The sequence below is a fragment of the Sinohyriopsis cumingii genome, unplaced genomic scaffold (assembly GCF_028554795.1).
Source record: "Sinohyriopsis cumingii isolate HCF-2022 unplaced genomic scaffold, ASM2855479v2 utg000131l, whole genome shotgun sequence".
NCBI lineage: Eukaryota > Metazoa > Mollusca > Bivalvia > Unionida > Unionidae > Sinohyriopsis > Sinohyriopsis cumingii.
In genome coordinates this window covers 71287-96234 of record NW_028315872.1, presented here as the reverse complement: position 1 = coordinate 96234, position 24948 = coordinate 71287, and the positions used below count along the sequence as shown (strand labels likewise).

General features: G+C 37.5%; 1 protein-coding gene across 1 annotated transcript in view; it reads left to right on the top strand.

The window, feature by feature from the left end:
* Window positions 1-24948, top strand: part of LOC149774806 (uncharacterized) — a gene marked incomplete at its 3' end in the record, with an annotated part of 164274 nt that overhangs the window by 97175 nt on the left and 42151 nt on the right. The window contains exons 6-8 of the mRNA XM_089944721.1: window positions 6448-6554; window positions 10398-10646; window positions 12172-12293. Coding sequence (XP_089800847.1) covers window positions 6448-6554; window positions 10398-10646; window positions 12172-12293 — 478 coding nt within the window. The remainder of the gene's footprint in view (window positions 1-6447; window positions 6555-10397; window positions 10647-12171; window positions 12294-24948) is intronic.

Below are 24948 nucleotides of genomic sequence, written 5' to 3'. Positions count from 1 at the left end.
TATCTAGCATGTCATCAAGTACCTATCTAGTCTGTCAACAACTAACTATCTAGTCTGTCATCAAGTACCTATCTTGCCTGTCAACAAGTAACTATCTAGCATGTCATCAAGTAACTATCTAGTCTGTCATCAAGTAACTATCTAGCCTGTCATCAAGTACCTATCTAGCCTGTCATCAGCTACCTATCTAGCCTGTCATCAAGTACCTATCTAGCATGTCAACATGTGCCTATCTAGCATGCCATCATGTATCTATCTAGCTTGTCATCAAGTACCTATCTAGCCTGTCTTCAAGTAACTATCTAGCCTGTCATCAAGTACCTATCTAGCCTGTCATCAAGTACCTATCTAGCATGCCATCAAGTAACTGTCTAGATTGCCATCAAGTACCTACCTAGCCTGTCTTCAATTAACTATCTAGCCTGTCATCAAGTACCTATCTAGCCTGTCATCAATTAACTATCTAGCATGTCATCAAGTACCTATATAGCCTGCCATGAAGTAACTTGCTTCTCATCAAGTACCTATCTTGCATGCCATCTTGTACCTATCTAGCCTGTCATCAAGTACCTATCTTGTCATCAAGTACCTATCTTGCATGCCATCAAGTACCTGTCTAGCCAGTCATCAAGTACCTATCTAGCCTGTCATCAAGTACCTATCTAGCTTGTCATCAAGTACCTATCTTGCATGCCATGAAATAATTATCTAGCCTGTCATCAAGAAACTATCTAGCTTGACATCAGGTACCTATTTAACATGCCATCAAGTACATATATAGCATGCCGTGAAGTAACTAGCTTGTCATCAAGTGCCTTTCTAGACCGCCATCAAGTACCTAACACTATCAAGCACACGATCAAGTACCTATCTAGCATGCATTACATATCTATCTAGCATGTCATCAGGTACTTGTAATCAATTGACTATGTAGCTTGTCGTCAAGTACCTATCTAGCATGTCATCAAGTACCTACCTAGCATGTCATTAAGTACCTTTCTAGCTTGTTGTCAGGTACCTATGTAGCATGTCATCAAGTACCTACCTAGCATGTCATCATGTACCTATATACCATGCCATGAAATAACTATCTAGGTTGTGAAGTACCTATCTAGCATGCCATCAAGAACCTATCTAGCATGCCAGCAAGTACCAACCTAGCTTGTCATCAAGTACCTATCTAGCATGCCATCAAATACCTATCTAGTATGTCATCAAGTACCTATCTAGCATGTCATCAAGTACCTATCTAGCATGTCATCAAGTACCTATCTAGCATGCCATCAAGTACCTATCTAGCATGTCATGAAGTACCTATCTAGCATGTCATCATGTACCTTTCTAGCATGCCATGAAATAACTATCTAGCTTGTGAAGTACCTATCTAGCATGCCATTAAGTACCTACCTAGCATGCCATCAAGTACCTACCTAGCATGCCATCAAGTACCTATCTAGCATACCATCAAGTACATATCTAGCATGCCATCACATATCTATCTAGCATGTCATTAGGTACCTATCTAACTTGTAATCAATTGACTATCTAGCATGTCATCAAGTACCTACCTAGCATGTCATTAAGTACCTTTCTAGCTTGTTGTCAAGTACCTACCTAGCATGTCATTAAGTACCTATATAGCATGTCATTAAATACCTATCTAGCACGTCATCAAGTACCTATATAGCATGCCGTCAGATACCTATCTAGCATGTCATCAAGTACCTATCTAGCTTGTCATCAAGTACCTATCTAGCATGTCATCATGTACCTATCTAGCATGCCATGAAATAACTATCTAGCTTGTGAAGTACCTATCTAGCATGCCATCAAGTACCTCTCTAGCATGCCATCAAGTACGTACCTAGCATGCTATCAAGTACCTACCTAGTTTGTCATCAAGTACCTATCTAGCATGTCATCAAGTACCTATCTAGGTTGTCATCAGGTGCCTATCTAGCTTGTCATCAAGTACCTATCTAGCATACCATCAAGTACCTATCTAGGTTGTCATCAGGTGCCTATCTAGCTTGTCATCAAGTACCTATCTAGCTTTCCGACAGCCATAGATGGATCTGACCATGGACTCAGTATCACCTTCAGCACATATCTTTATTTGGCCAGAGTTTCCTCAGCTACAAATGTCCTCATGGACCCATTCAAAGTTGCCACTTTGCAGCAAGGAATCAACAACCTTCTCCAGAAAAGAGCAATACAATTCTTCACATTGTAACTTTACCTTGCTTCCATTCGAGGCTAATTCTGCTTCCCAAGGGAAACAACATTCTTCACCTTGTCATTGACCAGAGCACACTCAATTCATGTATGTTCCTTGGTTCACGATGGGTTCTAAATGCCATCCAGGCACCTTCACCTTTGTTCATGATGGAATTTCCATGATGAGTGTAGAATACTATCCAGAAGAAAGACTATGCAATCTGTTTGGACTTCTAAGATGTGTATCTTCACATCCCCATATATACACATCTTCCAGTAAGTTCCTGCAATTCGCCTAGACCAACATCATTTATCTATTCAGTTCATTCCCAGTTGAACTGACTTGATTGAGTCACCTATTTATGCACCCACTACACTAATTCTGTTGTCAAAATGGAAGCGGATACTTTGCCCATTAGACCAAACTCCCACAATCGATACAAGTTTGACATTTTTCAGGCTAATAGTGGACTTGCTGTCCTGGAAGAATCATCTCAATAAAATGGAATGGTCTCATCATCCCATGGTTTTCATTCAGATATGTGCCTGTTGGGATTGACCTATGATGGACATATTTGCAACTAGGTGGAATGGTAAGCTCTCAATTTTTGTCTCACAAATCCTTTATCTGAAAGCCATCAGGGCATTCAGTGCTCTTTCCATTGACTGGAACAGACTGAATGAGTACACTTAACCTCTGACATCTCAGATTCCGAAGATGATAGAGGATTAAAAGAATCTCAGTGTTGACTCATTCTCATTGCTCTAATCGGACTGGCAAAAGACTTTAATCAATGACCTCAGCAATCATGCAATGGACATGCCATGAAAAATGGAGATACCCTTTCATCCGCTCAAGCAACCATGATGGGAGGTATTTCATCCAAATCCAAATCTGCTGAACCTGTATATCTGGACCATATTAAATGAGCCTTCTGGTGCAAACAGTTCTCCCATCCAGTGGGTTGGACAATCACTTGTGCAAGATGGTTGTGTGCTTTAAACGCATACTAAGCTAGATGGAAATTCTTCACATGGTGGTGTGTCCAAGAACACATTATACCACTTCAGGCAATGATACCTCCAAGAACTAACTTCATAATATGGGTCTCTGATATGATAAACACCAGGAACAATTAGGCACATGATGACATGCCAGATGGATACCTGATGACATTGTCCAAGCTGTGTGATGGAGATCTGAGTTCCCTTTCTCCAGCTTTTATCTGTGAGATCTTTTATCCCACAAGGCTTTTAAAAGGCACAACTGAACTTGTGTGACCTATTGCTGTGGAACATCAGGCTACCTTCCTGTGACCTTCGACAGCTTCACAAAGATGTAGCATCATGACCTCTGCTGCATTTTTGGAGGGAAAATGTTTTCCTTTCAAAGCCCCTCCCTGACATATGGAGTCTATTCTCCAGTTGCATTATCTAGAAAATGACTCACAGACCTTAAGGGACTGGAATATGTGGCCTCTCCAGGTTAAGGGAATTTATCTCCCTCCTCCCCTTATCTGTTCCTAATAGGTACTATATTCAGCTAACATATTTGAAGAAGAAACCAATTTATTTCTGGTAAAATATATTTCTTTACTAATACTTAAGATAGATATTAAGATATTAATGCTTAATATAAGATGATAAAAAACTGTTTTGTAACTAATTATTATTGTGGTGTCACTGCAGTCATTACTATTATTATTACATACCTGCCATATTCCTAGATATTCTTTTCATATAAACCAATAGAAAATGTTTGTAAATTCAAATCTGAATAATAAAAAGTATAAGCTTAATTTGTTTTTCAAAGCGTTTAATGCAGTTACAAAGAAACAAATACTTGGCATTTTCCAAATATCATCACCATACACATATGCAAACATTCACTTGGTAACAATCACACTGACCTTAAATAAAAAACACACACCAAGTTTCTGTCTTTAAAATCCATTGGATGCCAAAACACAGGCTTAGTTAGATGTAGTCTTTGCTGCATTCAGTAGTTCATTGTATTGTTTGAAGGCAATGCAAGTGTCATTAGTGTTCATCTTTGAACTCACAAGACAAAGGATGGTAGTGTTGTCCAAGCATCATTATTGGATTCTCTGACCAGTTCGACCATGAATTATGCTTGTCTCCATAGAAAGATTAATATATATATTACATGTGTTACTGGCCATTTCATTGGGGGGAAGGGGTGAACATACTACTTTTTAGTTTCATAGGATCTTTATGGGTAATACAGCAGTAATAAACACTTCACAGTGACTAATGTAGATATTGCATACTTCACAGTGACTAATGTAGATATTGCATACTTCACAATGACAATTGTAGATATTGCATATTTCACAATGACTAATGTAAATATTGCATATTTCACAATGACTGATGTAGATATTGCATACTTCACAATGACTAATGTAGCTATTGTATACTTCACAATGATTAATGTAGATATTGCATACTTCACAATGACTAATGTAGCTATTGCATACTTTACAATGACTACTGTAGATATTGCATGCTTCACAATGACTAATGTAGATATTGCATACTTGACAATGACTAATGTAGATATTGCATACTTCACAATGACTACTGTAGATACTGTATACTTCATAATAACTAATGTAGATATTGAATACTTCATAATGTCTAATGTAGATATGTTTGCAGTATGTGTAATGCTCCCCTTAGTGCTGTGCTTGAAAAAGCAAAACTCTGTCAACCTGGAATTTTGAAATTTAGTTTTGCTGCTTGCTAGTTGATTGCATATTGCTTCTTTAGTTGCACACTTCCAGAACGAATTACACTTGAACACTTAAGACACAACTCTGGTGACCTAAGTGTTTAGAGTGTCCACATCAGATATTGGAATCAGTGGGTTTGAAACCCAGCCAAGTCAGACCAAAAACTTATACAAATGATGGTGTCAGGATAATGTGTCTGTGTGGAACACCGTGCTACATGTCTGCAGCATGATGCCCCAGTACCAGACATCACTGTAAACTACCACATTGCCGAGTGAGACATCATAGTGATATTACTGGAAAATTATGTTAAAAATCCAAATCACACACACACACAGAGACTTGAACACTATTCCAACAAAAGAAATACTCATGTTTTGAATTTTATATCTGGAGTAAATATCTGACTTCAAAGAGATGTTGATGCTGATCACAAACTTTAATAAAGTTAGCTTCAGCATTCTCATTCAATGCACTGATGTCTCTGATGTACTTTAGGATGGTCCTTTGATGTACTTTACTAGGACAATTTGGGTCCTTTAACTTTGTGGACTTTATCCTAGCAAATTATTGGAATGGACTCTCCACAAAATAGAATTTGACTTGACTTGTCACCCTAGCAGGCCTAGCTCTTGTCAGATAAGTAATCTCTGAAAGATGGTTGTTAATCTCAGTTCACCATATGTTTTAATTGCCTCAGTTATCAGCTGTTTGCCACAAGGATAATAATAATAATACTAATAATAATAATAGTGCTTTATTTATAGAGGACTATTCTCCCTTGAGGCCCGCTAAGGAGAGTATAACAATGCACATTATATGAAGATAGCAATAATTACTGTTTATTTTAACATATTTAGTATTAAAATACTAAATTCCATTATCTATTAGAAGCACATACATGCTCACGATATGTCTTCTTAAATACTCTAATATTTTTAGCAGATTTTACATGTAGTTAAAGCTTGTTCCAAATAACTGTACCAGAGTATTGGAAGCTCTTTTTAAATTGTTCTGTTCTTGGTTTTGGTGGTAGAAGGTTTCCATGTGATATCGATCTCAACTGGCTTGAATAAGTCCATGGTGCAGTTCCATGGAGACATTTATATAAAAGAACTGCCTTGTCCTGTCATATATTGTGAACCATTTAAGTTCTGTAAATAATGCTTTTGAAGGATGATCAGTAGATGCATCTTAGCTGAGCAAATTGTTTTCTATTCATACATGCTAATTACAGACCTAAATATATCATGGCAGACATTAAATGTTGTTTTGTTATGTTTTTGCTGCTGCTAAGATTCCTGAAAATCATATTTTTCAAAACCCAACCATGTTGGGGTGTTTGGGGGTCTAAAATTGTCTATTTCATGTGACACTGTGTGTTATGGCAGGTATGTTAGTGTTGTTATTATTATTATTATTATTATTATTATAGAAATGCTTATTTAAAGTATTTTTACTGTTTCATCTTTAGAGCTGGTTGAAATTTGGCTTAACGCCATACATTCCTGTACACCATCCCCTCAGTCTGGCATCCCTGCTGTGATTCTGGTAGGAACACATGTGGATAAGATTCCAGAGGTGTGTGTCTGTCTATCTACCTGTCTGTCTGTCTATCTATCTATCTATCTGTCTGTCTGTCTCTCTGTCTGTCTGTCTGTTTATTTATTTATTTATCTGGCATTTAAAATGTCTATAAGTTAAAAATGTTTTTTAGAGTTGGTATAAATTTAAAAAATGTTTAGTCATTTCTTTTGAACTAAATAGAGATGTGTGTTTGTAGTTTTCTGTTCAATAAAAGGTTACAGTGAGAAACAGATAAATGAGTTATCCATTGCTTATTTTTATGCATGAATATGTAGATACTTAGAATATACTGCAGGTGAGTGTACTTATGACATTTACTTATATTGTCATGATTTTATTTTCTGAATAACCTCAGGACAATCTGTGGGCAGTGTGGTCATAAGAAGGTCCCTTCATACATTCATTCACAACATGTCTATTGCTTATGTTGCTCCTATATACATTACACTCACTCAGAATGTGTATATTGCTCTTAGGTGTACATTACACTTACTCAGAATGTGTCTGTTGCTTCTAGGTGTACATTACACTTACTCAGAATGTGTCTATTGCTTCTGTTGCTCCTAGGTGTACATTACACTTACTCAGAATGTGTCTATTGCTTCTGTTGCTCCTAGGTGTACATTACATTCACTCAGAATGTGTCTATTGCTCCTAAGTGTACATTACACTCACTCAGAATGTGTATATTGCTCATAGGTGTACATTACACTTACTCAGAATGTGTCTATTGCTTTTGTTGCTCCTAGGTGTACATTACATTCACTCAGAATGTGTCTATTGCTCCTAAGTGTACATTACACTCACTCAGAATGTGTCTATTGCTCCTAGGTGTACATTACACTTACTCAGAATGTGTCTATTGCTTCTGTTGCTCCTATGTGTACATTACATTCACTCAGAATGTGTCTGTTGCTCCTAAGTGTACATTACACTCACTCAGAATGTGTATATTGCTCCTAGGTGTACATTACACTTACTCAGAATGTGTCTATTGCTTTTGTTGCTCCTAGGTGTACATTACATTCACTCAGAATGTGTCTATTGCTCCTAAGTGTACATTACACTCACTCAGAATGTGTCTATTGCTCCTAAGTGTACATTACACTCACTCAGAATGTGTCTATTGCTCCTAGGTGTACATTACACTTACTCAGAATGTGTCTATTGCTTCTGTTGCTCCTACGTGTACATTACATTCACTCAGAATGTGTCTGTTGCTCGTAAGTGTACATTACACTCACTCAGAATGTGTATATTGCTCCTATGTGTACATAACACTCACTCAGAATTTGTCTATTGCTTTTGTTGCTCCTAGATGTACATCACACTCACTCACAATGTGTCTTTTGCTCCTAGGTGTGCATTACACTCACTCAGAATGTGTCTATTGCTCCTAGGTGTACATTACACTCACTCAGAATATCTATTGCTTCTAGGTGTATATTACGAAGTTTGGCCTTCTGAAACCTGGAATTAGGTGATTCAGCTCATTCTATTCCCTCTCGTTATCTGAATTTTTTAGATTTCTCATTCAGACTCTCCCCCCTCCCCCCCCCCCCCCCCGGCCGCATGGATGTGTGAGAGGCTTAGCTCTTCAGCTCAGAAGTATACTTCAGGGTCCCAGGAGTCAGAGACAAACTTCATCGATGGCATTTGAGGCCCTCCAGAAGGAGGGACTACAATATTTGAGGAGTCTGTTGCCTCACACTGAAATGGAGATGTCAGACATTCTTCACGTTCAGGACAGCACTTTGCTTCCTCCCAAGAGAGAGTTGATGCATTGCTCACCTTGTGCACAGATTTGCATGATGTTCTGTCTCAATTTTATGACAGCGAGTTACTAACGCTAGTTAGAGAGGTGGTGCAATTCATAATCTTATACCTAAGAAGGAATGTGCTTCCTCCCATTAGGGAGAGGTTGTACAACTAGCTGAGACTAGGGAAAGGGATTAGATTGGTATCCCCAATTTATAGTGTACATTTTATTAAAACTCTACAAATGTTTAAAAGAGACAGTGTACATTTTATTAAAACTCGACAAATGTTTAAAAGAGATGGTGTACATTTTATTAAAACTCGACAAATGTTTAAAAGAGTCAGTGTACTTTTTATCAAAACTCGACAAATGTTTAAAAGAGACGGTGTACATTTTATTAAAACTCGACAAATGTTTAAAAGAGATGGTGTACATTTTATTAAAACTCGACAAATGTTTAAAAGAGAAGGTGTACATTTTATTAAAACTCGATAAAAGTTTAAAAGAGACGGTGCACATTGTATTAAAACTCAATGAATAATTAAAGTATGAGGTGTACATTGTATTAAAACTCTACAAATAACTAAAGTATGAAGTGTACATTTTATCTTTTTCTTCATGGATCTTGTTGAAGTTATCATATGTTTCATAATAACATCTTTAGTTGGTGCTATATTTATTTTAAAACAATTGTATTGAAAAGAGTATAGAGTAAGCACTGACCATTTAATCTCAGTGTGAAATGGATGGGTAAACATTCCAGGTCCCTCATTTTCTGGGAAATTTTTGGCAGCTCAGATTGTTTTGTCTTTTTCTGTCTAACTTTAAAAAAATATTTCTTCTCTGATGTAATTTCGCCTTCCCTCCTACCTCAATAATTGGTTGGTACTGTATATATATACACAATATAATATATAACACAATTTTTACAAGATGAGGTGCCTTTAGAAAACAAATGTTATGAAAAAATGGACAATCGATCTACTGCTACACAAGGCTTTAAGGATGATTACATACAGGATTCATACAGATAATAGTGGCAAACATGTATATATATATATCCTTATTTCGTTGTTTGCTTTTAATAATCTAACCTGCAAATTAAATATTGTTTAATATTCAGTAATTAGTTGGCTTGTGGTTTCTTGATTGGACCTTTTAACAAGAATCCTCAAATTTTATTGGCGATGTGTATTTGTGTTGTATATGTTGTGTTTATGGTCCATTCTTCTGTAAACATGTATGTGATGGTGCTTAGGCATGGTGCTTCCAACATATCATTATTTCCTTGAGAAGTGCCCTAATTTGTATTGTAAAGCTCATTTAGCTTTCTGGTTACAGACCAGAAGAACTAAATGAAGTTCATTCTTGTCAGGCTGTTTTCAAATCTTTATGACTTACACATCAGCAGAACTGATTTTTAGCTCTACGTGTCAATGACTAGAAGAGCTTACGGGATGATCTGCTGTCTGTCACTCATTGTTATTTAGCACCAGTTTGTTATCACCATTCCTCCAAAAAGATGTGGATGATTACCATGAAAATCCAAATAAAAATGGTGCCGATTTAATGTCCAATATGGCTACCACAGTGGCCAGCTTGAAAATCTTCTTGTTGGTATTCCTCATGAATGGATGGTCATATCAACCCTTGGTTTTCACTGAAAGACATTTCAGCAAAAGCAATGAGTTGTATCTACCAAGGTGTGGACAGGAAAATGTAAGAAATCCATTGTTTTGATAGGTACACAGTTTATCAGGTCCCAAAGGACAATATGGTTGTAGTTGTCACTGGTGACATTCAGTGGGTGACTTTTTTATTGTCATAAACACAAACAAACCACCAGAAGAAAATTGTAGTGGATCAAGACTTTATTTACTGTAGACACATGATTGTTCTATGCATGTGATTACATTGATGTGAACTTAGGAAAACAAATGATGGATTCCTTTGCTAAATTAATGGATTTCTTTGTAAAGCCTGTGATTTAAAATTAAAGAATGCATTAGTGTGATCCTCCTTAACAATGTCACAAACTGCATGTGATCCTGCCATGGGTTAATTTATTTTCCTTGCAGAAGTGTCGACAGGAAGTTATTGGCAAGTACTTCATGGAAATCCGTCGCATTTTGAAAGATAAGCCAACCATAGTCCACCTGTTGTGCGATATTGCCATTGATAACACCCTACATGACCCCAGGCTGGAGGAATTGAAAAGAATCATTGTCAAGCTGGCATCACAGCAACCTCATTGGGGGGAAGAAAAACCTGCCCGTTGGCTCCCACTGGAGCAAGCAATCATGACACTAAAATCTTCTGGTACCAAGGTACAATGAGCAGGAAAAATCTAAGAAATTGGGAAACATTTTTTCATGAAAAATGAAAAATCTGAAACTTAGTAACATGTTATTTCTTTTCAAAAATTGCTGACAAGATAACGTTAAATGGACATATTAGGTTCAAACATTTTCCAGAACATTATAATATATTTACTGTTAAATTTTCAAGTCTGTCAAATGTTGATCATGACTTACTCGAATAAACCTTGTTCAGCATGTTTGCAAGGCTGTCAAATGCTATTCATGAAATACTCAAATCTAGTGTGTTCATGTTTGCATGTCTCGCAAATGTTAATAATGACATACTCAAATTCAGTCTGGTCATGTTTATTAGTCTGTCAGATGTTAATCATGAAATACTCAAAATCCTCTGTGATTCATTATGTTTGCAAGTCTGTCAGATGAGTTTATCATGATATATTCAAATCCACTGTGTTTATGATGCTTGCAAGTCTGTCGGATGTGTTTATCATGTCTGCGAGTCTGTCAGATGTGTTTATCATGACATACTCAAATTCAGTGTGCTTCACCATGTTTGCAAGTCTGTCATATGTGTTTATCATGTTTGCAAGTCTGTCATATGTGTTTATCATGTTTGCAAATCTGTCAGCTGTGTTCATCATAACATACTCAAATCCATTGTGCTTCATCATGTTCGCAAGTCTGTCATATGTGTTTATCATGTTTGCAAGTCTATCAGACATGTTTATCAGGTTTGCAAGTCTATCAGATGTGTTTACCATGTTTGCAAGTCTGTCATATGTGTCTGTCATGTTTGCAAATCTGTCAGCTATGTTCATCATAACATTCAAATCCACTGTGTTTATAATGCTTACAAGTCTGTCAGATGTGTTTATCATGTTTGCAAGTCTGTCATATGTGTCTATCATGTTTGCAAATCTGTCAGCTGTGTTCATCATAACATTCAAATCCACTGTGTTTATAATGCTTACAAGTCTGTCAGATGTGTTTATCATGTTTGCAAGTCTGTCATATGTGTCTATCATGTTTGCAAATCTGTCAGCTGTGTTCATCATAACATTCAAATCCACTGTGTTTGTAATGCTTACAAGTCTGTCAGATGTGTTTATCATGTTTGCAAGTCTGTCATATGTGTTTATCATGTTTGCAAATCTGTCAGCTGTGTTCATCATAACATACTCAAATCCATTGTGCTTCATCATGTTCGCAAGTCTGTCATATGTGTTTATCATGTTTGCAAGTCTGTCAGACATGTTTATCAGGTTTGCAAGTCTATCAGATGTGTTTACCATGTTTGCAAGTCTGTCATATGTGTTTATCATGTTTACAAGTCTGTCAGATGAGTTTATCATGACATATTCAAATCCACTGTGTTTATAATGCTTACAAGTCTGTCAGATGTGGTTTTCATGTTTGCAAGTCTGTCAGATGTGTCCTTCATGTTTGCAAGTCTGTCAGACATGTGTATCGTGTTTCTTATATATGTCACCATAGTTGTCAGACCGATACGTTTTACATTTCTTTCCTTTAGGTTGTGAGAATCAGTCTCTTGGATGAAATAAATAGGTCGGGGTCTGTTAGGATTCAGGACAAGGATGAAATGGATCTGTTCCTTAGATTTCAGCACGAGATTGGATCAATCCTATATTTTAGGTGAGTGATCTGAGAATGTTGATTAATCCTTTTGTTGCTAACAAAACACATTAATTGGTCTTTTTGAAGTTTCCTATTTTGTATGGAGCATAATAGTTATAGTTTGACTGCAGAATTAGAAAGTATAGAAATATTAGATAAAGGTGTACATAAACAATAAAATAGTGGATAGCAGGGAAGTAACTGTATGATGTGAGACCAGATACTTTCATTGTAATACTGTGCATCTGTTGATGCATGTTGACTTGCAGGTATTTCTGCATGTTGTTTTGGTTGCTTGCTCTCTGTTTATAATGGGTGTTATTTAATGTATTATCATCACACTGACATGTTTATTATCAATTGTTTCTACTACTTTAATGTCTCAGAAAGAGGTCATTTAATGCAAGAAATACAAAGGGAAGATAAATATGCACTATGACATCATCAGATTTTGGGACGAATTCAGATGTGTTGCAGTTGCAGTTGGATATGCCAGTCTTACAACAACATGTGTGTTGACTGGTACAGGAGAGAGTGATGCAGTTCAGACTTTTGGCCACATTTTATCAATATTTCCAAATTTCACAGGTAATATGGATACAATGGGGGGGGGGGTGACTTTCTCCATTTTGATGTAGCCCAGTCAGTGTAGGACCCCCTGCAAGTCTGATTTTTATCTTCAGGCCTGTAAGACTGGAAACATGGGGTATTTTTTTAATCCACTGGATCAGGCTGTCCAGCCTGACCAGTTCAGACTTGAATACATGAATCTTCATGTTAGAATTGACCATTTACTTAGTCATATGGCTTCATATATTTATAAGGATGGGAACCTTAGTCAAAGATATTTCTATATAGCCAAGCAAATGCTTATACATTCAGATCAAGATAGGGATAGCAGTAGAAATGCTTTCTGTCCAGCCATGTTGCTGGCATGAACAGTACCAGAGTAAACTAGTCCAGTTTAAGGATTTCTGATGACCAGAACAACTGTTCTATGTCTAACTAGCTGTCTGTCCAGGTGCAGCTAAATTTCCTGGCAGAACTGGCATTTCCTACGTTTACCAAATACTGGCTGGGTGTTATTTGTGGTTTCTTTAAAGATGATGGCATTGCATTATCATTACCTAAGGGCATGGTTTATCCCAAAATGGAATCAGATGGAGACCAAGAGTATTCACACAGTGAGTGTGATGATGCCTCTGAATAACACCCATTCTTGGATGCAGCCATGGAGAGGGTGGAGTTTAGTTTTAAGGTTGACAGCGAAGAAATATATCGGGTATTCCTGGTTTTTAATGTCCTCCACCCATTACCACAACACATGACTGTAAAGTCAAAGCATCTGTCAACATCAACAATTAAGAATAATTAATTCCCTCTGTCTGCTTCCCAGATCAGCAATTGCAAGGAAATTATCTATTGGTTGTCGGAATGTATCTGACCCGTGGAGCACTAAAGGTAAAGCCTTTTTTTCAGAAAGCCTGGTGCCAGCCACATCCTTGTCATGTTGGTACAAGCCATTCCTCGCCAACCATACTGAATTCCTGGCATTGGATTAGAATGTAGCAGCAGTTAATATTTGCCCCACTGTTCTACATGGTGAATAAGAACTTGCCACATCGAAGCTGGTTAGAAACATCATTACCACGTCTTCAGTGCTGGATCTGTCCACGTTAGTGATTTTCTGAATGATGGAAAATTGGCAAGCCGTTGCACATGGGAGTTTATGCCTCAGATTGCTAGAGTCATTCATTAACTGAGCAGTTTGTCATACAGCATGTATCTTCGTTTAGGATTACCCGTCCCTGCCACAGTGGAGAAAAGACAAAGGAGAGCCAGGCAAAGAGATTTTTGACATCACAAGGGTCTTGTAGACCCAATCTTATGCCAGTGGGCAACAGATGAATTAGTTTAGGAAGCACTCTTTCCTTGTTTATATACCGACAAGCCTTCTGCTTTCCGATGCTTACTTAGCACCACTACCACCCATAGACAACCTACCAGTGAGCATGAGACACCTGCAGTTCTAATGACGTTGGATCAACTTATTCCTGTAAAGTGGATGGTTGACCAAAACCGTTTTGAATGGTGTTCAGAATTCATTTATCCAACCCCCTCCTCTTTCTTCTCTCCACTTTTAATGGTTGTGCCATCATATTGGGAAAAGGTCAAAACTTTCAAGCAGAAAATAAATGGACAATGCAGATATTGTCTGAAAGCACTCCAGAGTTCTATTTATGGCCATTCCTTACCAAAAAATGCCAACAGCACGTTGGGGCCAATCATAAACTTGAGTTGTCTCAATGAATTCATTCTTCTGCTGAAGGTCAAAATAGAAATGGCAATATCCGTGTGAATTTACATCCAAATGGGATGAGCATACAGTCAGCCTCAATATCAGTTATCTACTTTCACCTCCCTTTTCACATGGCATTGCGAAAGTTTCCTCAGTTTTCTTACTGCAACAAAATTTGCCGGTTTTTGTCCTTTATGTCTTTCTAAACATCAGCCTGGGCCTCACCAGAATTATGTATTACCCTTTTCCTGTCCACTGGAAAGTCATTATCACAAATGAGGTACAATAATTTCTGTATCACGTGTGCAACCACAGTTGGTTTATGACAAGAATTCTTCTGGAGAAATCCCATTTGTAAATGACAATATGTAGAGACAACAGTACATATGCTTGGGTAGCCTACCTGCTGCAGGGTATTAGTACAGTCAGCAGAAAATGGGCATCAGGTAGATTCTAAAAATAAAAGTGGTCATAAATGCATTTCAGCTCTGGAATGACCAACTCTGGTGGAAGTCAGTCCTGATTATTTCTAACAATTCTGTAGTGGTGACTTTCCTCTCCGCACAGGGTGGCATCAGTTCACCTGACCTGTGCATGCTGGATTGACAGTTTCCTCATTGGTGTTACCAATTTTAGGTCAATATGCAAATCAAGCAAACTTACATAAGACTAAATGATCAGAGAGGATGAGGTTATTTATATGGAATGGTAACATCATTGATAGGTTCTTCTTTGGATTGGTACACTTTGGAGGCATCTGATACATGAACTGCTTGCAACAAGGTGGAACTACAAGCTGCACACCATTGTCTCACCAGTTGCAGATTCAGAACCCTGAGCCAGGGATGTGCTGTCGACCTGTTGGGAGAAGTTATGGGCCTTTGCTTACCCCCATGATGTTAGTACCAATATTAATACAGAAAATATGGGGTCAGAATTGTGTGATAATTCTAAGTCACTTTCATAATGGACAAGTCCTGGGTCCATGATCTGAGTTAGTGCTAGACCTACCTTCTTTACCGCATATGTTGGGACACAAAATTTTTTGTTTAAAAAAATCATTTTTTTCGTGTCCCAGAACTTATGGTGAATTTTTTTAACCTACATCATGTGTTCCAAGACTTAGGAAATGAAATAAATTGTGCTCAATTTGCACACACCACCTCAAGCAACCGGCCACACCACATGTTGCAATAAAATAAATAAATAAAATGCTTATTTGATAATAAAATGAAAGAATCTAACCTTGTACCGTTATCATTTATTAACTTTTTGGGGTTGACATTAGCATTTTATTAAAGGAAAAACATATCCACGAACTCCGTATAAGTAGCGCATGCATCCATGTCACGGAATGGTGTAAATGTTGTTCATTAAATACATGTACTCGGGTTTCATTTTTTTTGCTGTACAACGATACCCGAGGGTGATTATATACATGGTATATTGTATCGTGAGTACGATTCGGCCTATTCTAAAGGTATAAATACGTTACTGCATGTAAAGGACCTTTACAATACTAATGGTTTTGTCAGCAAGCGGCCTGCTTAAAGGATTCGCACAACTCCAGCTGTAGGGGTAGGTAATTTTTCGGTCTTAAATGATATCTAGTGTGTTACCATATTTACCTTTGCATGTTTGTCATATAGTTTTCTTTATACAGCACAATGCGTGCATTTTTTTATTCTTGTTGCAACGTAGTACAGGATTTATCTTGGTAATGTAAAGCTACATTTTTTATAAAGAATTATTTACTATTGTCTTATCGAGCAGGGTTAGGTTTACTAATGAACCTCTAGTTTTGTAATTGCCATAATATAATCTTCATAACTTACCATGTATAACGTCCTTACGTTATGTCTGTATCAAGTTTAGTACACTGTATCGGGTATATTTTCAGCTGTGTGTGTTTGAGGGTAGGAATATCCGGGGTGTCCGGTGTTGTCCGAGTGTAGAAACGTCTGTTTGGCCTGAGCGTTTAAGGTGCCGGAGTGTCTAAAGTTTAGCGTCCGGAGTGTCTAATGTCAGGAGTGACTAAGGTGACCCAGCCGTAGAGCCATCGAAGGACCAGGGTGTCCGGAGGGTCTAATATTTCAAGTGTCCGGAGGGTCTAATGTTTCAAGTGATCATAGTATTCCGAGGGTCTGGAATCTATAGCAGTTGTGAAATTGATTCGTAGGAGCTGTGGAGCGGATATGGTGCACGGGTAACGGAGTGCATCTCCTTACATGTATTTTATTAGCTGTATGCTAATTTTGGGTTAGTAAGACCCAGTGTATTATTCAGGACTGGAAGGATAGATGATATATCCGTTCTTGTGTTTAGTGACATAATTTCGCTACCTGAGCGAATGCATTTTTTACTATGTGTAAAGACTTACATCGTTTACTATTTGAGTGAACTATATTCATCTTTCCATTATTGAATCATTTGTGAATCATTTATCCTATGTTTAGTGTTACTGAACTAATTTATTTGTATATTTTTTCCATCTTTGAAGCTGTGCGTTTTCATGTTAAATAGATCCAATATTTGGATTATAAATATGCACACATCTTCATAATCAACTGCTCATATCAATCACCGCATTAAACCATATATATCTGTGTCAAAACGTGTTCTGTTGTCAATCTGAAATATCCCACCCGGTTATCTTGCTACAATCCATAGTGTTATAACTTTCATCAGACAACACAACACACTGGTCATTGATATGAATATTGAGAAACGAATTATATTTGGTTGTCCTCAAAGGTTTGAATGTCATGAGAATGAAAACTGGATCCTGCAAAATCACATAGAATGAGAGAATGAGAATTATCAACTCCAATTTTTGCTCGAAAGCACCTGCCATTCATATGTGACACGGTGTAAGGTATAAAATAACCAAGAGTGTATGATATGAAATCATGATTAGAAATACATTCATTGTGAGTACAAATGACAATCTTTTTGATTCCATGGGTTATGAAAAGTATTATTAAAGCAAGTTAATGCTGTGTATACTATTTACTCTGAAGAACTTGAAACCCGTTTGTGTCATTTATGATTACAGATACAGAAAGTCCAGATGATAAATAAACACACCTTGTAACAGCCATAAACTCATTGTTTGAACTTACCAGTAGGATATCAAATACAAAGGTTATTACAAAGCAAGCCGACCCCAGAAGCAGACTTCGGATTCCTTTTAGTGTGGGGATTTGTTTTAACTATACATATGTATACAAAGTCGGCCGACATTGGGATGCAAAACTTTGATTTCTTTAACTTGGTTTTCACTGGAATTTTGAAAATAAATAGAAAAAAATGGAACACTTTGAAACGAAACTTCTCACACATTGCACAGAAAGTGATCCCTCGCAGTCATTGTTATCGTGTACATAACATATATAAAAGGGAAAACAGATACAAGAAAATAAACCACATTATAGATCTCCGCTGTTATGGATAAGTTTGTAGTGCGATACTCAAGTAGTGAAGAGGCCTTGCCTCATGCATGGAAAGAAATTGTGTTGCCTAAAGCTTCACCTAAGAGGCCCATAGGTCGACCAAAAAAAGTGTGCTAGAGAGGAGGAATGTGATGTAAACGAAAATGAACCAGCTGCAAAAAGACATGAAATTGGAGACCCCAGTCAGGAGAGAAATGATGCCTACGAAAATGATGATGTTAGGCGAGGGCATTACAGGCGTTTTACATTAGAGCCAAAAGAGGAAGTTGTAAATTTCTCAAAATTGCATGGAATTCGAGTAGCAGCAAGACATTTCAAAATCCCCAAATCAACCATTGCAGATTGGTCAGAAATAGATTTTTCTCAGCAGCTGAATGAATGGAGACATTTTGCAAGGAGTGGGAGACCAGTATCATATGGCAATGAGTTTGTTGGAAAAATTGCAATGTGGGTTCTCGTCCAACATGATCTGCAGATCCCTGTTAGTGTGGACACTATACGCACTTATGCCAAGGAATTTGTGTCAAGTGAGCATCTGGAAATTGAGTTTCAAACCAGTAGGAACTGGGCAACGTGTTTTTTAAAGTGTCACAACCTTGTGCTTCATTCACGGAAAACGATGGCCCAGCATCTCCCAAAAGATTTGAAGGAGAAAATAAAATTATGGCACGAATTCATAGGTAGGAAGAGAAGACGACGATTTCAAAGACAAGATGATAATTAACATGGATGAAACTCCTATGTAGATTTATCTCATTCCAGGACGAACTGTCGAAAAGAAAGGTGTTAAAAGTGTGAGAATTCGCATGACTGTTGCAGATAAAAAGCACATAACCTTAGTAATTGCAGTTTCCGCAGCAGGAGATGTGTTGCCGCCAGTGATAATTGTTCATGGTGTGATGGAGCTGAAAGATATTCAGGCACCAAAAGGATGGATTGTACTTGTGCAGAGAAGGGTTGGATGGATGAGAAGGTGATGCTGCAGTGGATTAAAGAGATATATCTCAATTATACAGTGACGGATTCATTCCGCTTGCATATTACAGATGCTGTAAAACAGGCTTTGAGTAGGGGTAACATGATGCATGCAGTTATTCCGGGTGGATGCACCTCCAAGCTACAGCCACTAGACATCAGTGTAAATAAACTGGTCAAGTCCAGCATGAGGGAAATTTGGACAAATTTTATATTCGTAAAGCAGCAGAGGGCCTTTCTAAGGAAAATGACAACACGTCTCGTATTAAGAGTGCAGATAAACAAACAGTTGTTGACTGGATTGTGAAAGCAGTCGAATCGCTTCGGGACAAGCCATATCTGATCCGAAAATGATTTAAAGTTTGTGGTATTAACAATAACTTGAATCGATGTGAGGACAATATCATAAGTGATACTGAATGTGATGGCAGCGACAGTGAACTAGATGACGCATTTGATGGATTTGAGCCTGAGGAGGTTGAGTGGGCATTTAAAAATGTGGACAGATTGAAGGATTTAAATTAAATATGTTAGCGGCATTCAAGTTTGTTCAGTAGTACTTCCATTATGTCAGATATCACTGCTGTGTAAATAAAAGATGTTCGGTTTCGGATTTAGTATGTTTATCAATCACTCTGTACCGTCACTATCTACCGGTATCTCTCACTCTATTTTTTTTTCTCTATCTCTCTCTATCTCTCAATACATTTTTATGTAATTACCGTGAATAGTTTATACTGTGCTCATCAATAGTTATTTTGCCAAAATAAGTGCGTAACGAGCACAAACGGCAAATAAACCTTGACAATTAATACAAAAATCACTTTGTTGAAGTATAAATTAGAACAAAAAGTTTAATTCGTTCTCATATACACAAACGACTCATTCTTACCTGAGCTCTTCTTCTTAGTAAATTTGCGTCTAGGAGGAAAAGTGTAAACAAACAACACTCACAGCGTTTTCTTTTCTAAAGTTTTCTTTAATAAAATTTACGTTTGAGTGCATTTTCTGACAAATAATTTTCGAATGATTTAAAAGGTGTCCCATAACTTTACGACTCAAAATAAACGATGTGTCCCAGAACATACAGTGCACAAAATATTACTTTTAAAATAAATGATTGGTGTCCCAACATATACGGTAAATACGGTAAGCAGGAAACTTACGGCTATGCCGAATCTTCACAAACAACCAAGGTTGCATGTGTCCCACCCCTGTCTGGTCTGTCTTCCCTTTCACACTTGACTGTTTTCTGGACAGCCTTGCAAGAGAGAGAATTCACACCTTTGATTATCATCCAAGGCTACTGGTCCATGATGATTGACACATTCATACACCATAGCAGAGGAGATATCATTCATGATACAGATCTTAGACCTCCTAGACAGTTTTGATAGGAATAGACCAAAATTCCTCACCCTGTCCCCAAAATAAAATCTGTTCTAGGTTCTAACAGGCCTCATCTCAGAGAACTTTGAGCCATTATCCAGACCTGGCTGAAGCTGTTATCATACAAGCCCTGTTTCCTATTAGCTATTTGCATGGTCAGGGACTTGCATACTCTTTCAGTCTTCCTCAAATATCTTCAGATTGGATGGTTTAGCAATTATCACGATACAGTCTGGCTTGATGGTCAAGAATCAGTTAGTCAGTGGGAGTGAGTCATCATTCACTCCTTTTTCTACAGATAAGTCGAAAGCAGCAGCTATGCAAGATCCCGTTAGTGCCCCAAAGCACTACTTGAAGCACACAGAGACAAACCATACAACTGCAAAAGACTCATTCTTCACCTTAAGGCAAAAGAGTTGGTTATAACCTCGTAAGTCCTGTCATCATGCTCAACATTCTCTGGGGTCTCAAACGATCTTTTGTCTCATTAGTATTTCCACTAAAGAAATTAGAGTGATCTCTGAGAGCATCATGTTTAAACAGAATATTTCGATCAGAGGCGTCATAGAAGCTATTGACTGGCATGCAGAGTCAACTTTCACAAGATTTTATATCAGGAACTTAGCTATGCAGAGACGCAATCTGAATCTGGTGGTTCATGTAGCTGTGGCCGAGACAACCACATCTAACTAAACCAACACAGCCTGTTAGCATCACTGAATTTGCCAGTAAAATCTGATGAGCAGACATCATCTTCCTAACCTGATAGAGTGGTTTAAGGATCACATGACCATAGGCAGTGTAGCTGGAAGCAGGAGAATGCTTATCATTGACATGGGGAATCCAGTTTTTCCTGCAAAGAAGGCTATCCATTGTATATGTAGGATACTCATCTTGCCTTCCACCTATTACCTATCCTCCTGAATTGAATGCAGTGTGATCATGTAATATATTCAACCAAAAAACCAAAAGCTACTGTCTTTTGCCTATATGATCTTGACAGAGAAGGAGCATTTTGTTTTTTTTAGTAGGGCTGGATTCAGGCGGTAGCAGGTTAATATTCCTGCTGTTAATATGATTGGGTAGGTATCCTCAGAGAAACATAGTTTCCTACAGAATTTGCTCTAATATATGTAAGTAACCATTCTGTTTCTTTGGTGCTAGTGTTACATACTGATATGCTGATCTCACAAGAAGCTTTGGTACTAGTATTACATATAGATATGCTTATCTCAGAGATTTGGGGCTAGTATTACATACAGATATGCTGATCTCAAGATGCTTTGGCATAGTATTACTGTGTTGATCTCACAAGAAGCTTTGGTGGTAGTATTACATAAAGATATATTATCTCGCAAGAAGCTTTGGTGCTGGTATTACATACATATATGCTGATCTCAAGAAGCTTTGGTGCTACTATTACATACAGATATGCTGATCTCAAGAAGCTGTGGCATAGTATTACTGCTATTCCAATCTCACAAGAACCTATGATGTTAGTATTACACAGCTTTGGTGTCTGCATTACATAACTTTGGTGTCAGCATTACATAACTTTGGTGTTAGCATTACATAACTTTGGTGTCAGCATTACATAACTTTGATGCTAGCATTACATAACTTTGATGTCAGTATTACATAACTTTTGTGCCAATCTCACAAGATCCTTTGGTGTTTTTATTACAAAACTTCTTTGCCAATCTCACAAGATCCTTTAGTGTTAGTGTTACATAACTTATATGCCAATCTCAGAAGACATTTTTGTGCTTGTATACATACAATTATGCCAATTTCACATGAAGCTTTGGACTGGAATTACATACTGCTAATCCATTCTCACAACTAGTTTGGTGTAAATATTAATATTTCTATGCCAATCTCAAAAGTAGCTTGGAGTTTATGTTACATATTTCTAAACCAATCTCACAAGAAGCTTTCATGATAGTGTTACATAGGGATATGCCAATCTCACAAGAAGCTTTCGTGATAGTGTTAGATACGGATATGCCAATCTCACAAGAGCCTTTGGTGATAGTGTTGCATACAGATATGCCAATCTCATAGTTTCATCACTTTATTAATCGTTATGATGTTTGTAACTAGTTTCAGTTTCTATGTGCTCATCATAAGCCAGAGCATATTAAGTTAGGATGTTTTACATTTGACCATCTTTCTGTTTGCTACACATTTCATTTCAACACAATAAGTCCTTCTGTCTGCTGCCCATTTCCTCCATCAAAGCAAGACCTTCTGTCTGCTACCCATTTCGTTTCAACACAGTAAGTCCTTCTGTCTGCTACCCATTTCATTTCACCACAGTAAGTCCTTCTGTTTGCTACACATTTCATTTCAACACAATAAGTCCTTCTGTTTGCTACAAATTTCATTTCAGCACAGTAAGTCCTTCTCTCTGTTATCCATTTCCTTCCATCTGTCTGCTGCACATTTCATTTCAACACAGAAAGTCCTTCTCTCTGTTGCCCATTTCATTTCAACACAGTAAGTCCTTCTGTCTGCTGCACATTTCATTTCAACACAGTAAGTCCTCTGCTACCCATTTTAACACAAGAAGTCCTTCTGTCAGCTACCACACATCAAGTCCTGTGTATGCTACCCATTTCATTTAAACACAGTAAGTCCTCTGTCTTCTATCCATTTAATTTCAACACAAGAAAGTGTTTCTGTCAGCTGCCACACAGGAAGTCCTCTGTATGCTACCCATTTCATTTCAGCACAGTAAGTCTTCTGTCTGCTACCCATTTCATTTCAACAAAGTAGGTCTTTCTGCTACCCATTTCATTTCAACACAGCAAGACCTTCTGTATGTTACCCATTTCATTCCAACAAATTAAGTCCTTCTGTAAGTCCTCTGTCTGCTACCCATTTCATTTCAACACAGTAAGTCCTTCTGTATGTTACACATTTCATTCCAACAAATTGAGTCCTTCTGTCTACTACCACACAGTAAGTCCTCTGTCTGCTACCCATTTCATTTCAACATAGTAAGTCCTTCTGTCTGCTACCACACAGTAAGACCTTCTTTCTGCTTTCCATTTCATTTTAACACAGCAAGTCCGTCTGTATGTTACCCATTTCATTTCAACACAGCAAGTACTTCTGTCTGCTACCCATTTCATTTCAACACAGTAAGTCTTTCTGTCCACTACCCATTTCGTTTCAACACAGTCAGTCTTTCTGTCCACTGCCCATTTCATTTCAACACAGCAAGTCCGGCTGTATGTTACCCATTTCATTTCCACACAGTAAGTCCTCTGTCTGCTACCCATTTCACTTCAACACAGTAGGTAGAGTTCTCTACATCTACAGTTACCAAGCTATTTAGATAGCTTATACCTATAGTATGGAACAATCATGTTAAAATTAAGAGATAAAAGGTCAGGCTACTGCGACTTAGAGAAGAAAAATGGATGACTTATCCCTGTGGTAAGGAAGAGGCCTGTTGAAATTAAAACATAACGTTCAAGTTACCATGACTTAGAGAAGAAAAATGGATGACTTACACCTGTGGTAAGGAAGAGGCCTGTTGAAATTAAAACACAATGTTCAAGTTACTATGACTTAGAGAAGAAAAATGGATGACTTATACCTGTGGTAAGGAAGAGGCCTGTTGAAATTAAAACAATAACGTTCAAGTTACTATGACTTAGAAGAAAAAAGTGGATGACTTATACCTGTGGTAAGGAATAGACTGTTGTAATTAAAACATAATGTTCAAGTTACTATGACTTAAAGAAGAAAAATGTCTCTGCACAGTAACATCAGTTGTATATCACATGCTTGAACTGTGAATTGCTTGTACAGGGAGTAAGGAAGAAATCTGTCATTCTTTGGTTAAAAGAGGCAAAGGTCAGTTTCACTGACACTGACAGAAGAAGCATCATTTCCTTGCAGTAGTACTGCCATCTGGGAATGGCTGCTTCAATCTCAACATCCTAAGTTATAAGGTATGATGTAGTTTGTTAGCTTCTAACTCAAATGTCAGAGAACCCTAGTTGTCTTAATTATCTGAGGTTCACCAATTGTACAGTGAGTTGAAATACAGTCATCCATGATCTTTGACTGAAGGACAGAGATGCCAAGTGTACAGTGAGTTGAAGGACAATCATCCCTATATTTGAAGGACATGCATGTCAAGTGTACAGTGAATTGAAGTATAGTCATCCCTGATCTTTTACAGAAGGACAGATATGCCAAGTGTACAGTGAGTTGACAGTCATCCGTATTTTTGACAGAAGGACTTGTCTAAATACCAATTTACCATCAAATTTACTGTCAATAAAACTAGAAAACCATTAAATGACTTCTGCTCAAGAACTGCTAAGTGGAATTTATCAAAGTTGACAAATCATTCTGACATAGATCACTATAGGATTTGAACAATTGGACAAATAGAAAGCTAGAGTCACTAAAACAGAAAATCCTTTCAATGACTTCTTTAAGAAAATCGCTTAACATAATTCAACCAAATTTGATAGAGATATTGACATTAATGGCTTATCACAGAATTTGACAAAAGTTGACAGATTAGTGGCTTGGA